The sequence below is a fragment of the Remersonia thermophila genome, chromosome 3 (genome assembly GCF_042764415.1).
Source record: "Remersonia thermophila strain ATCC 22073 chromosome 3, whole genome shotgun sequence".
Lineage (NCBI taxonomy): Eukaryota > Fungi > Ascomycota > Sordariomycetes > Sordariales > Chaetomiaceae > Remersonia > Remersonia thermophila.
The window spans coordinates 871,518-884,665 of NC_092219.1; the positions used below are offsets into that span (position 1 = coordinate 871,518).

The 13,148-nt window shown below is 61.9% G+C and overlaps 4 protein-coding genes and 1 non-coding gene across 5 annotated transcripts; 4 read left to right on the top strand and 1 right to left on the bottom strand.

Moving 5' to 3' along the window:
• Positions 1–1,340: 1,340 nt before the first annotated feature.
• VTJ83DRAFT_3059 (uncharacterized protein) lies at positions 1,341–2,648 on the top strand (the record flags this gene model as incomplete). The annotated part of the gene is made up of 1 exon (XM_071009398.1): positions 1,341–2,648. One exon carries the CDS (start codon positions 1,341–1,343, stop codon positions 2,646–2,648), a length of 1,308 nt encoding a protein of 435 aa, XP_070866940.1.
• A 1,847-nt stretch (positions 2,649–4,495) lies between these two features.
• On the bottom strand, positions 4,496–6,110 carry VTJ83DRAFT_3060 (uncharacterized protein; the record flags this gene model as incomplete). Its single annotated transcript, XM_071009400.1, has 3 exons — positions 4,496–5,141; positions 5,293–5,731; positions 5,906–6,110. 3 exons carry the CDS (start codon positions 6,108–6,110, stop codon positions 4,496–4,498), a joined length of 1,290 nt encoding a protein of 429 aa, XP_070866941.1.
• A 3,440-nt stretch (positions 6,111–9,550) lies between these two features.
• Positions 9,551–11,457, top strand: VTJ83DRAFT_3061 (uncharacterized protein; the record flags this gene model as incomplete). Its single annotated transcript, XM_071009401.1, has 2 exons — positions 9,551–9,760; positions 9,835–11,457. The coding sequence occupies 2 exons, from the start codon at positions 9,551–9,553 to the stop codon at positions 11,455–11,457; spliced, it is 1,833 nt and encodes a 610-aa protein (XP_070866942.1).
• A 475-nt stretch (positions 11,458–11,932) lies between these two features.
• VTJ83DRAFT_t57 lies at positions 11,933–12,006 on the top strand. Its single transcript has one exon. It is a non-coding gene; the product is annotated as a tRNA-Asn (tRNA).
• Positions 12,007–12,480: 474 nt separating this feature from the next.
• Positions 12,481–12,979, top strand: VTJ83DRAFT_3062 (mitochondrial 54S ribosomal protein bL36m; the record flags this gene model as incomplete). Its single annotated transcript, XM_071009402.1, has 2 exons — positions 12,481–12,759; positions 12,890–12,979. 2 exons carry the CDS (start codon positions 12,481–12,483, stop codon positions 12,977–12,979), a joined length of 369 nt encoding a protein of 122 aa, XP_070866943.1.
• Positions 12,980–13,148: the final 169 nt, after the last annotated feature.

Genomic DNA, 13,148 nt, shown 5'->3' on the forward strand with positions numbered 1-13,148 from the left:
GCGAGGCTCGGAGAGTGGAGGAGGATCTCGGCCGGAGGACGGGGCGAGAATCCGTAAAGTCCTGCCCACCGAAGTCGAGGTCGAGATCGAGGTCGATGGATGGGGTCTGGCAGCAACATTGACGTCCCGCCGACCGCTGCTGGGATGCGGAGGGACCAGGAGGGACCAAGAGGGACCAAGAGGGACCAGGAGGGACCAGGAGGGGGGCCGGACCAGCCGCGGCGGGGCCCAACGAAGAGCTTTGATTGGCTGCATGGGCCCCGTTAACGCTGGATCTGGCGGGTTCAAGAAAGTCGATGCCCCGCTGTTCCCTCCATGGAATCAAAGTCGTCCTGTTCGCTAACTATGGGACTCTTGTACCTCTCTCCCCTCTGAGCTCGGGCAATGGGACCTATCTTGAAGCGGGAGCTTGGAGCCAACTCTTTCTCTCTCTCTCTCTCTCTCTCCGGAAAGGCCGGGCATGGTCCAAGGGCAACCCTCGGGCATCGAACCTCTCACGTAAGCGACGGGGGTTGTTGTCGTTGTTGTTGTTGCTGTGAGCTGTTTGTTGATGATTGCAATCCGACTTGCTATTAGTTACCGAGTTCCTTGAGGCATGTTGCGGTCCGGTTCATTCGCTGCTACAATACAGCGCTGCTCAACTCGACCACCTGCAAGAACGCAATACAAATGACCTACCTAGGTAAAGTATTGTAACTCCACTCAAACTGACTTGGGTAGGGGCCCGTACCACATGTAATACTGCGTACCTCAAGAGGTAACTATACCTATCGGTAGGTCCCTAGCTGCCCAGCATCCCCCGCCGTCATGGAGCTGCCATGGCTCATTCCATGAAAACCCGGCCCGGCAACTTGGAAGAAGCCAATGGGAACGCGGCTGGCGCTGGTTAGTGAATAGTCTACTAGTAAACCCTCTCCCTTTCATTGTACTGCGTACCTATCTCTGGTTGGGGCCTTGCAGGAATGAAAGCGAAACTGTCCAAGCCATCTACCTAGCTAGCGACCTACACTCCCGTTCATTGCCATTCGCATTCTTCGTTTCCACGAGATACTTTTCCAAGCGGTTCCCTCTGTTGCCTTTTTTTTCGGGTTTCGGAATTAGCATCCCTTTTCGTGACGTCTTTGACGTCTCGACTACGCCCATTGCCTGCTCCCCGAAAGTTGCCCGCCGGCCTTGCTTTACCTGGACCTCGGCTTGAATAATAGACCAAAGCGAACCCCATCTCCTGACCACCTCACCTCAGCCAGCATCCCAACGCCAACCGCTCCACCACGCAGACGCTCAACGCACCAACAGCCAAACCCGCAAAGCGCTCACGTTCAGCGGACCTCCAAATCATCATGAGCCAAGAGGACTGGCCATCCCTCCTCTTCCTCCCCTACCCTCCTGACCCCGCCAACCGCGATGCTCTCAACGTTGCCTACCGACCCTCGCTCAAGGCCGCCCTCGACCGGCTAAGACGGCCCTCGGGCCCGGCCAGGCTCATCATCGCCATACCATGCCCCCTTCTCCAAGGCCAGCTCATCCGCTCCAAGGCCTTCTCATGGCCCCAGGCCCAGTCCCTCGTCGCCGGCGTTTACTCCCTCCTCGCCGCCGTGTGCGCCCAGCTTGGCATCCCCACCGAGGTGGACGGCGGGCCCGGCTCCGTTGACGCCACCGTTCTTCTCATCGACCACGGCCGGGACAGGCGTTTTCCCGCTGGCTTCCGGCCCGGCATCGAGCCGAACAATACCATCGTCGTCGATCTACCCACCTTCGCCTCGGCCTACTTCCCCTGGCGCTACATCTTCAGCCCCAGGAGCGAGCTCGCCCTCGACGTCTACCACGCCTACCTCGGGTTCTTGGAGGGCCGGCAGACCCTCCGCCAGGACCAGCTCATCCCCGTCGAGAGCGGCCTCACCCTGAACATCGCCTCCGGCAAGACGAACAACGACCGCGGCGGCGATGCCGCCCTCACCCCCACCTACCCAACCGTCTGCCTCGGCGGCACCTTTGACTACCTCCACCCGGGCCACAAGCTCCTCCTCACCGCGGGCGCGCTCCTCCTGCAGGTGCCCCGCGAGACGGGCCCCTCGTCCTCCTCGCCGCCCGGCCGCTACATCATCGGCATCACGGGCGACGAGATGCTGCGCAACAAGAAGTTTGCCGAGCACGTCCAGCCGTGGGCCCAGCGCGCCCGCAACGTCATGGCCTTCCTGGCGCAGCTGCTCGAGCTGAACCCGCGCGGGTGGAGGGACGAGGGCCAATCTGGTGCTGCTGGTGCTGCCTCCTACCCCGTGGAGGAGACCCCCGCGGGCGAGCAGATGCGCGCCGCCTTCCGCGGCGGGACGATCGAAGTGCTCTGCGTGTGCATCCAGGATGCGTTCGGGCCGACCATCACCGTCGAGGACATGCAGGCGCTGGTGGTTTCGGGGGAGACGAGAGAGGGCGGCAAGGCGGTCAACGAGGAGAGGGCAAAGAAGGGATGGAACGCGCTCGCGGTTTACGAGGTGGACGTGCTGGATGCCGAAGAGGCCCCGGCCGCGTCGATCTCCGCGACGGCGACGGCAACGGCGACGGCGGACCAGTACGCTTCCAAGATCAGCAGCACGGCGATCCGGAAGAAGAGGGCAGAGAGGGCGGCCAAGGTGGGGGGGACCAAGATATGATCTGTCGGAAGCCGCATCTTTCCTCGAGGCCCCTCCCCTCCCCGGGGGTTGGCGGTGGCGCCAACGCTGGGCCGGCATCTCATGAATTGCCATGACAACCTCCTTCTTCGTCCCCTACGACATGCTGTTGTTGTTCCCTTGGTCTTTCTGTGCCCTCTGCCCAGCACTTGGCCCATGAGGTCCCTGTGCCATCCATCTCCTCCGTGCTGCGCACACAGGCGCACGGGTTGCCTACCCGTGATCTCCATGCCCGCTCCCGCTGCGTCTCTCCAGGCGTGTTTCAACCTGCTACAGGAGGCATCAAGCGGTACGGCACATGCCCCCCAACATGGAGCACGTAGGTGAATCAGAGCACGTACCGGTGGCAGCCACTGCCGTCCGACCCTGCATGCGCGGCCGGCCGCCACAGCATCCCGCCTCGCAGTCCATGCTCATCGGGCGAGAGCAGGGCAGCCCGTCTTGGGCGCCCCAACTACCAAGGACATACTGGTAGTAACTAAAACACAATACACCTCCACGCCGCACATCTGCTCCCGCGTCCCTCGGAGGCAAAACGAGACGAAACAACGGCCACGCGCCATCCTACCCCACAGCCGATCTTCCCTCCCGACGGCAGCCGTGCCCGCCCCTGGTCCTCTCCAGCTGGGCTCCGCGTCTCGGTGGACGGTTCGGGGGCCGCCTGACGGCGGTGGCGCAGCCCGCATGACAGCGCCATCTCCTGCATCTGTCCGCGCCCGCTTCTGCGCACGCTTCTGCGCCTGCTTCTGCTTCTGCTTCGGCGGCGTCTTGGGTCATCCTGCAGCCGTGTGCCACAAGAACCGCCTTCTCCGACGTCCGCGGGGTAGGCCTGCCGCCCGGGCGTGCGCCTCATCGTATCCTGCATCGTATAGTACGCAGTATGCTGCGTATACTGCGTAGTACAGACCATGGAACGGCATGAGAGGACAGGGAGCATCGGCAATTCCCCATGCTGCTATGCTGTGTGCTGTGTAGTAATATACGATACTATACTGCACAGCACACACAGAAGACGCGTCAATGTCAATGGTGTTTTGGGTTGAGCAGGGGCAGAGACAACAAGAGCGTGTTGTTGTTGTTGTTGTTGTTGTTAATATTGGGTGGGAGTGGGGGGGGGGGGGGGGGTGTGGATGGCGGCCGGGAAAGCACATTCATTATTACTTGTCTCTGACCGCATGACACAACGGCCAAAACCGGGCATGTTTGTGATCATCTAAACTAAACTTTGAACCATGGCATACACAGTACTTTTTGTACCAGGTCCAGGGTTCGTTGGAGCCAAGAGGAGGGCAAAGCAAAAAATAAAAAAAAATAAAAAATAAAAGAAAATCCATCTAATCTTGAGTCGACTCGACTGATTACCTGCTGTGTACAGAGTAGCTACCGGGCCATGGATGGTCAGACGGTCAGACCTGCGCTCCTCCAGCATACCCTACCTCATCCCGGTGAAACCCGTGAAAGAAAAATGTCTTTTCCCGCGTGGTCTTTTGTGTGTACACTATTATACCGTGTAGCATGTGTGTGTGTGTGTGTGTGTGTGTGTGTGTGTGTGTGTGTGTGTATATGTTCAAAAAGGGTCATTTTCATTTCGATTCATGATCCTCGTACCAAGATGTATCTAATATCCCGTCCAACTCCGCCATCGTTTTCCCGACTCGATGTTCCAGCACCCGATTATCCCCGAGGGCATGACAAAATAAGGGTATAATGCTAAGATCGCAACAAAGATAACACACCCTCCAGGGTGGGGAAAAGATGGTTGATACGAGAGAGAGAGAGAGAGAGAGAGAGAGAGAGAGAGAGAGAGAGACAGAGAGAGAAAGAAAAGATCAACTTCTCGTGATGCTCCACTTCGTCTGCACGCGTATCCCCCCCCCTTCCAACCCCCTCTCCCCCCTCTGGGCCGCCGACGTCAGCCCGACGTCGGACCCGCTGTGGCTATCCTCGTGCTCGGCGGCCGGCTGGTACGCCTGCTTGGACCCGTGGCGGTTGTGCCCCGCGGCCGACGCCGTCGTCTTGGTCGACGGCGTCATGTCCTCCAGGGCGGCCGCCGGCGCCCCCGTCTCCACGACCGACTCGTAGTGCACCCGGTGGTTCGCCGCGTAGAGGCTCTCGAGCGGGATGTGCGTGTCGCTGTCGCCGAAGCCGTCCTCGTCGCCGTGGATGCCGTCGATGCTGCGGACCTTGCTCATGCCCACCACCGAGCCGTCCTTGTGGCTGCCGCCGATGGTGATGATGGCGGCCGTGTTGTCGGAGCCGTTGGGCGACGCGCTGCCGCCGGCAAAGTAGATGGCGCTCGAGCGCCGCCCGACGCAGCGCGACACGAGCGAGCCCAGCATCGGCAGGCTGATGCACAGGACGGCCAGCAGCGGCTCGGTCGCGGACCAAAAGTCGGCCCAGACCATGGTGCCGGTGAGGTTTTCCATGTCGAGCTGGGTGAGGGTGACGATGCGGATCACGGCGATGATGCTGACTCTGCGTTGGGGGGGGGGGGGGCGGGGAGGGGAGCAAAAAGGATAACCATCATGTTAGAGATCTTGGCTTGTTTCTTCTCTTGTCTGGTAAAAAGGAGGGGCAGGGGGGAAAAAATGGATGCGTTTTTGCACTACGAAAGCACACAACGTACAGCAAACCCACGACAAAGACGGCCGTCAGACCCAGCTTGGTCGGGGTCGACATCTTCAAGCTCCAGACGGTCGGCAGCGGCATGACGATGATGAAGATGTCGGTGACGATGTTGAACACGCCGATGGCGATGAAGGAGGCGATCTGGTTGCCGCACACGCCCTCGAGCTCGGGGGTGTACGTCTTGGCGAAGGGGCGGCAGATGAGGAAGACCTGGAGGACGTTGGCGAAGCTCCAGGCGACGACGAAGCCGAGGAAGATCTTGGTGGCGAGGCGCAGGCCGCGGTTGACAAAGACGCGCAGGTAAAAGAACATGACGCTGAGCTTGACGGTGCCGATGGACGTCGCGTAGATGAGCTCGTACGCCACGAGCAGCTTGAGGATGAGCTGGAGGTTGGGCAGCGTCTCGGGCATGTCGTAGCCGACGCCCATGGGCAGCCCTAACCACCGACGGCGGTCGCGTCAGCCGTGTCCGCCGCGCACATAACATGATCCCCCCCTCCGCCCCCCCCCCCCCCCCCCAATGCCGATGCACACAACGCGTAGGCGGCCGAGCCGACCGCGGCGGCGTGCCATCCGCCTCCCTCGGCATCCTCCCGCCCGAGCGTACTTACAAAGTCCCTGGATGATCAGCATGCCGATGGCCTGCGGCAGGCCGAGGAGGACGAGGTAGTCATCCCACCAGAGGCCGGCGCCCGTGGTGAAGCGGGCCATGAGGCGAAGGACGACGGTGCCGGTGGCCAAGAGGGCGATGACGCAGTTGATGGCGAGGTGCGCCTTGACGATGGGCAGCGCCGGGAACTCGACATAGTCGAACATGGTGCCGCCTCGGAGGGGGGCGTGGTCGTGCTGAGGAGGAGGGGTCGCAGTGGTCTGGGGCCGCAGGGCTCGACGGGGTTCATGCGTACGGTTGGTGCCGCGGGATACCAGCCACCAAAGGAACGAAAGGATAGAAGCCGGAGCCTTGGTGGGGCGGGGCGGATGCGATATAAGTATACCGAGCACCAGGTGGTTGACCCCCTCCTCGGGCGGACCGGCAATCGCTGATCCAGAGTCAGACTCTGTCTCTGGCAACGCGGCTGGAGGACCGAACCCTGAGGGAGCCGGATGGGGATGGGGATGGGGATGGGGATGGGGATGGGGATGGGGATGGGGATGGGACACGGCGCGGCGGCGGGACGGGTGGTGACACGGCGTCCCTCCAAGAGCATGGCAAGGCTCTCTCTCTCTCTCTGGGTGGTACAAAGCCGTCGTCCTGCGGTCGGCCCGGACGTCAAGGCTGTCCTTTGGCCCTGCCCTCGTCTTGGCGCCGCGATCGGTGATTTGATATGCATAAAGAAGCAAAAGGAGGCGCGTACGGGGTAGACACAGGTCCGAAAATGCGTGGTGGTCTGCCGTTTGCGTGCTACAGAGCGTGGGGTCTGGCCCGACCTGTGGCGCAGGGAAGATCCGATCGATTGTCTCTACCCTACCCTGTCCTCCCCCGACGCCGAGAGGAGAGAGAGAGATTGGGACAGGATGCCGTCGGCGGGGAACAGCTGCTGTGTACCGTGTATAGTAGCGGCCTCCGTCCGACGTTGCTCAAAGGGCCCGGCCCCCATGCCCGGTTGATGGGAATTGGGAACTTCCAGATGACCTGCGTGAGGCTCAAATCGGGACATGCATCAAAGGACTTGGACTAGGTTTCCTTGGTCCAACCCAGGGGCGATGGAGACTGACGCCCCCCCATGTCCAGAGGAGGGCCATGATAGGTACCGAGGCAGTCCCGTCGAAATTAGAACAGACGCAACATGTCTGGAATGGCCAGTCAACATCTCGACAAAAGATACGGGCTGACGATCCCATGCATGAGAGACACTGTACCAGTTTCAACGGCTCAGGCCTCGGATGGGATGCGCGCGTGCCGTGTATAGTACTGCGTACGCAGTACGTGCACGGCAGCGTATAGTAAGCGTGTCCCCGGTTTCCAACAGGAGCGCCCGGGCGAAAGGATCCGAGTTGAGGCCTTGGATCCAACGTCGGCATCGCCGGCCCGACGGCGGCCACGGTGGGCGAACAAAGGATGGTAAGCAGGGTATCGAACCTCTGCGAGATGAAGGCAGAGAGGCAACTCGCTCAAACCCGTGGTGGAGTGCACGCGGCGTCAAGCTCCGCTTCGTGACACGGCCCGGCACGCATAGGACTGCCCTGTATAGTACGTACGCAGCAGAGCGCCTCGAGAGATGGCGGACGGGACGGCGCTGGGAAGCAAAAGTCTAGTGTGTACCCGGTTGCCCCCGGAGCTGTGCGGCGTCGATACGGCGAGAGGGGCGCGACGGCGACGCGGGAGGGGGGGGGGGGGGGGGGGGGGGGAAACACTCAAACATGCCCTGGTTTCCCAGGTTCGTACTTGACATGCAGATCCCTTCGCAACCGTTGGGGCCCGGGAGCCTTTCCCGGCCAGTCGCGTGAGGTTGGGAGGAGTGGATGCGGAAGTCCCGGTGGCGCGTTTGAGTGTATAGTATAGTGCTATGGTATAGGATACCGTGTGCTGCGGTACCATATTGTACTGTACTATCGTGTAGCGCAGGGTTTCGGGGCCCAAGGCGCCAGGCCAGGGACTGCAGTCTTACCCTGAACCAAGACACTCATGCTCCTCGCTCCTCACACGCCCACTTCTCGGGGGTTTGGCTTAGCGCGAAGCCAAGTACCGTACCGCACAGCCCATCAGAGACATTGGTGGCAAGAAGCCACCCTGTGGCCATGGTCTCTCTTCGCGTTGTGGCTGCTGCGAGAAAGTTCCCCCTCCCGTCAACGGCCTGCTTGGTTGACGATTGTGGACGATCAGAGTCAGGACGGGACGAGGTTGGGGATAACAAACTCCTGTGTACTGTGTAATAGTGGTTGATCAAGCCAGGAGAAGTCTGCCGGTGCGGTTCGTTATTACTATAGTACGCTGTCGGACCCTTCTTGAACCTTGACAAGCATACCGTCTCACGACTCAGCCCCGGGCCTTGTGAGGTTTGGTTGGGATCCATCCGCCGGTTGTCATCGGTTCCCTGTCCGGGATATGAACCGCCAAGAGGGCCGCCTCCATCTCCACACCACCGCGAAAATCACTCCACAGCGGGCCCCGACTCCTAAGATTACCGTCCCGCCCTGGGACGCCGCGTCTGAGTCGCGCAAGACGATCCACCATCCATGTCGACCAAACAGCTCCACTAATAACTATTATCGCCTTTCTGCATCTCGTCCCGTCGTCCAACCTGGGTTTCCCGTTGGACCACCCCCCTCCCCCTTGCCGGGACTCGAAACATACACAGCACTGCGTACACCGCACTTCTGCAAGCAAAACATGGCAAACCATGCGAGCCAACATACGCAGTACACGGTACTACTGCGTATAAGCGCTATGCCCTCCGGGGGAAGGATAAAAAAGGTACTATAGAAATACTACACAGTATACATGGCCGGCGCCAAACCGGCCTGGCTCTGGGGAACAACTTAGACGGCAACGTCGTACAAACAGCATCCGAATGCATCTTCGCAAGCCGTAGGCCAACCCCCTTTCCCCCTCCGCGTTCTTTTCGACCGTCGTCACCGCCAACAGGGCCTCCGAGGCTCCAACGTGTGCACTGAGTACCGCGTGCTTGTAACAACGCCCAGCGGGCGGAGGTGGGTGGGTGACGCGAGAAGCAGCATGCTCGCGCCACCTTGGACGCGCCGGGGATGAGAGAACGAGGGAACCAAACTCGGGGGATGGCATCAACAAGACGCACGGCTCGCCTGAACAAACAGGACGGGAGGGCATCCCGCAAGCCGAGATGCGGTGCAGAGAGGAGGTGCAGGCACCGCGTTCGTGATGTTGGGGGGGGAGGGGGTTTCGCTGCGGAACCTTTTTTTTGATTCCGTCATTGGATCGATCCATCTGTCATCCATTTGTTTTGGGGGGACTTGACCCATCCTGCCGTCCTCCAGCTCAGCCGCTTGCTGCATCCAAGCGAGAGAGCCGCCCCCCCCCCCCTGCGTCCTTGACGCGGCCGGCTCTCTCCTCTGACCCTGACCATAGAGCGGTGCCGAAGAAATCCCGGGCCGAGAGCATCGGGCCGCTTGGCCGTCCTGTTGGCTGTAATCGCTGCGTAGAACCCGCGGCCTCGCATAAGCTGTGCCGCCCGCGCTGTTTCCCGTGTGTACGCCTCGCTCTCCGCACACCGGCACACCGAACGCCTGGTTTGCGTATACCAAGCCTTCCCTCGTTGGCTCCGTATAGTTCCTTAGGAATGGGTTCCATGCACCTGGATCAGCCGTTCGACTACATTGTTGTTGGCGGAGGCACGGCCGGCCTGGTCGTTGCCAACCGCCTCAGCGAGGACAGCCGCGTGCGCGTTCTCGTCGTCGAGGCCGGCGCCGACAAGACGGCCGATCCGCTCGTGTTGACGCCCGGTCTTGTCACCGCCGTGTATGGCAAAGAGGAGTACGACTGGCAGTTCGTCTCGACGCCGCAGGCTGGTCATTTCCGCTCTCCCCGGGACGTGCCGCATGGGGGCTAACCAAGCCGCGACAGCCATCCTTGAACCACCGGCGCATCCCCCAGGCCCGCGGCAAGATGCTCGGCGGCAGCTCCGCCCTCAACTTCTTCATGATGGTGTACCCATCGCGGGGGAGCCTCGACGCCTGGGCCGAGATGGGCAACCGGGGCTGGGACTTTGAGGCCTTGGCGCCGTACTTTCGCAGGTCGGCCACCGTCCACGCCCCGCCGCGGCCGGCCAAGGACCTCCTCGGCCTGCGCTACGTCGACGAGGCCAAGCCCGCGGGGGACGGGCCCGTCCAGGTCTCGTACTGCCAGGGCTACAACGTCACCAACAAGGCCTGGCTCGACGCGTTCGCCGAGCTCGGCCTCGAGACCCGGGCCGACCCGCGGGACGGCACCGCCCTCGGGGCCATGCAGAACCACGTGACCATCGACCCGTCCTCCCACACCCGCAGCTTCGCCGCCAGCGCCTACTACCCGCCCGAGGTGGCCCGGCGGCCCAACCTCGTCGTGCTGACCGAGACGCTGGCGACCAAGGTCCTGTTCGACGCCGCCTCGCGCGGCGGCGGCGAGCCCGTCGCCGCGGGCGTCGAGGTCCTCTCCCAGGACGGCCGGACGCGGCGGCGCTTCTCGGCCCGCGCCGAGGTCATCCTCGCCGCCGGCGCGCTCCAGACCCCGCAGCTGCTCGAGGTTTCGGGCGTCGGCGGGCGCGAGCTGCTCGAGCGGCTCGGCATCCCCGTCGTCGTCGACAACCCCAACGTCGGCGAGCACCTTCAGGACCACCCCATCGTGTGCCAGAGCTTCCAGGTCGCCGACGGCATCCCCTCGGCCGACGCCCTCCGCGACCCCGACGCCTTCCAGGCCCTGCTCGACCTCTACGCCGCCGGCGGCCGCGGCGAGGGCCCGCTCGGCGAGAGCACCATCAGCACCGCGTACGCGCCCTTTGTCGACGCCCGCGGCGTCGCCGACCCGTCGCTCGCCCCGATCCTCGCCGCCGACCCGCGCTCCTTCGCCACGCCGCGCGCCCGCGCCATCCGCAAGCTCGCCGCCGACGCGCGCGAGCCCATGTTCCAGTACATCCTGTTCCCGAGCCAGGTGCACATCCCCCGCGACGCGGCCAGCGTGCGCGACTACTTCGTCCCCGCGCTGCCCGAGAACTACGTCACCGTCATGACCATCCTCAACCACCCGCTCTCGTGCGGGAGCGTGCACGCGACGGCCGCCGACCCGCGCGCCGCCCCCGCCTGGGACCCCCGGTACAACCGCAACCCGCTCGACCTCGAGCTGCTCGCCCGCGGCGTGCAGTTCGTCGAGCGCCTGGTGCGCCCGGACGGCGCGTTCGGCGGCGCGGTGCTCAAGCCCGGCGGCCGGCGCGTGCCGGACCTCCGCGCCGACGACCTGGAGACGGCGAGGGAGATTGTGCGGCAGAGGCAGATCTCCGTGTTCCACCTGTGCGGGAGCTGCAGGATGCTGCCGAGGGACCGGGGCGGCGTCGTGGACGAGCGCCTGCGCGTCTACGGCGTGAGGCGGCTGAGGATCGTCGACGCGAGCGTGTTCCCGCTCGAGCCCTCGGGAAATATCCAGAGCGTGGTGTACGCGGTGGCGGAGCGTGCCGCGGACCTGATCAAGGAGGACCAGGACCCGGCCCGTCGGTGACTCGGTGACGAGAGAGACGAGAAGGGAGGGGGGAGAAAGAGTGGCCCAGATATATCATCTAACAGTATCCAGGAGTCAAGGTCAACGGGGGATTAGAGGGGCCGGGGGGCGGTGGCGGTTCGGTCGTAGGAGTTTTTTTTTTTTTTTTTTTTTTTTTTTTTTTTTTCTATATTTTTTGCATGGGAGGGAGGGGGAAAGGGGGGCGTGCCATGATGTGTAGTTCGTTCGGAGCGATGATGGGATGATGAGTGATGATATAACTACTACTTTGGGGGTTGCCTTGTCTATGGTTCAGTTTCAACCTGAGACTGGTCCATCGGCTTTCCTCGTTCTATTCTCCCCTTCCTTTTCCCCAAGCTCACAAGAAATGCCTGGCGTTGTCGATGCAGTTGCTTTTCAAGCGTCCACGGAGGAACCCTGCCGGGCCGTCTTAACGTCCATGTGGGGCCGGCGTATCCAACAACAAATGAACAAGTCCTCTGTGGCGCAATTGGCTAGCGCGTCTGACTGTTAATCAGGAGGTTGGAAGTTCGAGCCTTCCCGGAGGAGGAGTTGTTCTTTTCATTTTTCTCCATGGTTTTTTATTCTTTGGTGTTCCCTTTTTGGTAGGGCACTCTACTTCTTCTTTTTTTTTCTTTTAGTTTTGGACATTCACGCATCCTGTGGCAGATTTCTAGTTGTGGGAGTTGCACATCCAATCTACCATACTATAATACAGTACTAAGAGCATCCCCAAGTTCGGGAACGCTACGGCCCGTGGTCCGCACGCAATCCTTGTTGTCGTGGCATGTTTGTTGGATTTCCACACCCAAGGGTTAGGGTATGTACTACTGAAGAAAGCTGCCCCACGTGACGGCGCCAAGCCATCAACGGCCAACCCCGGACCCGAATCTTGAATTCTGTCGGCCGGTCCGCTCCGTTGGCGCCGCCGAAGCCTTTCCCGTCAGGACCTTTCCGCGCCGACCCAGAACCCTCCGACCAGCCCTCTCCACATCCGGTCCAAGAGACGGACCACCCGCAAGCATGGCGACGCTCCTCCAAGCCCTCCGCTCCTCCCTCCCGACCGCCACCAGGTCCCTCTCCCTCGCCGCCTCCATGCGCGCCCTCTCCCTCTCCGCCCAGCCGATCGCCCAGCAGCAAACTCGCAGCCTGTCTCAGGCCATCCTTTCCTCCACGAGGGCACCCACCCAGAGGATCGCCGCGGCATCACCAGCCAATGCCGGCACCGCGGCCCTTCAGACGCAGCAGGTCCGTGGGATGAAGGTGCGGAGCGCGATCAAGAAGCGGTGCGAGCATTGCAAGGTAAGGCTAGACAAACCTCTCTAGAAGAGGGTCAGGGCACGAGAACGGCCTTGATTCTTTTTTCCGGAACATGAATCGCATGGATGAATGCTGATCTGGGGGCGGGGGCGGGTTGTTTGTCTTGCAACAGGTCGTCCGGCGCAAGGCGAACAAGCGGGGCAACGGTTACCGCTACGTGATATGCTCGGCCAACCCGAGGCATAAGCAGCGCCAGGGCTGAATGGAGGATGGCATAGGAGAGACATGGGACATGGAAATGCTTTAGCAGGCGATGGGAGCAGCCGTGGGGGAGACAACCGCCGATTTTACGACATAGGCTCGGCTCGCACGGTGGTTGTTGTTGTACGATACCGCAGGCGGCAGGCAAGACGGTGTATAGAGAGACGTGG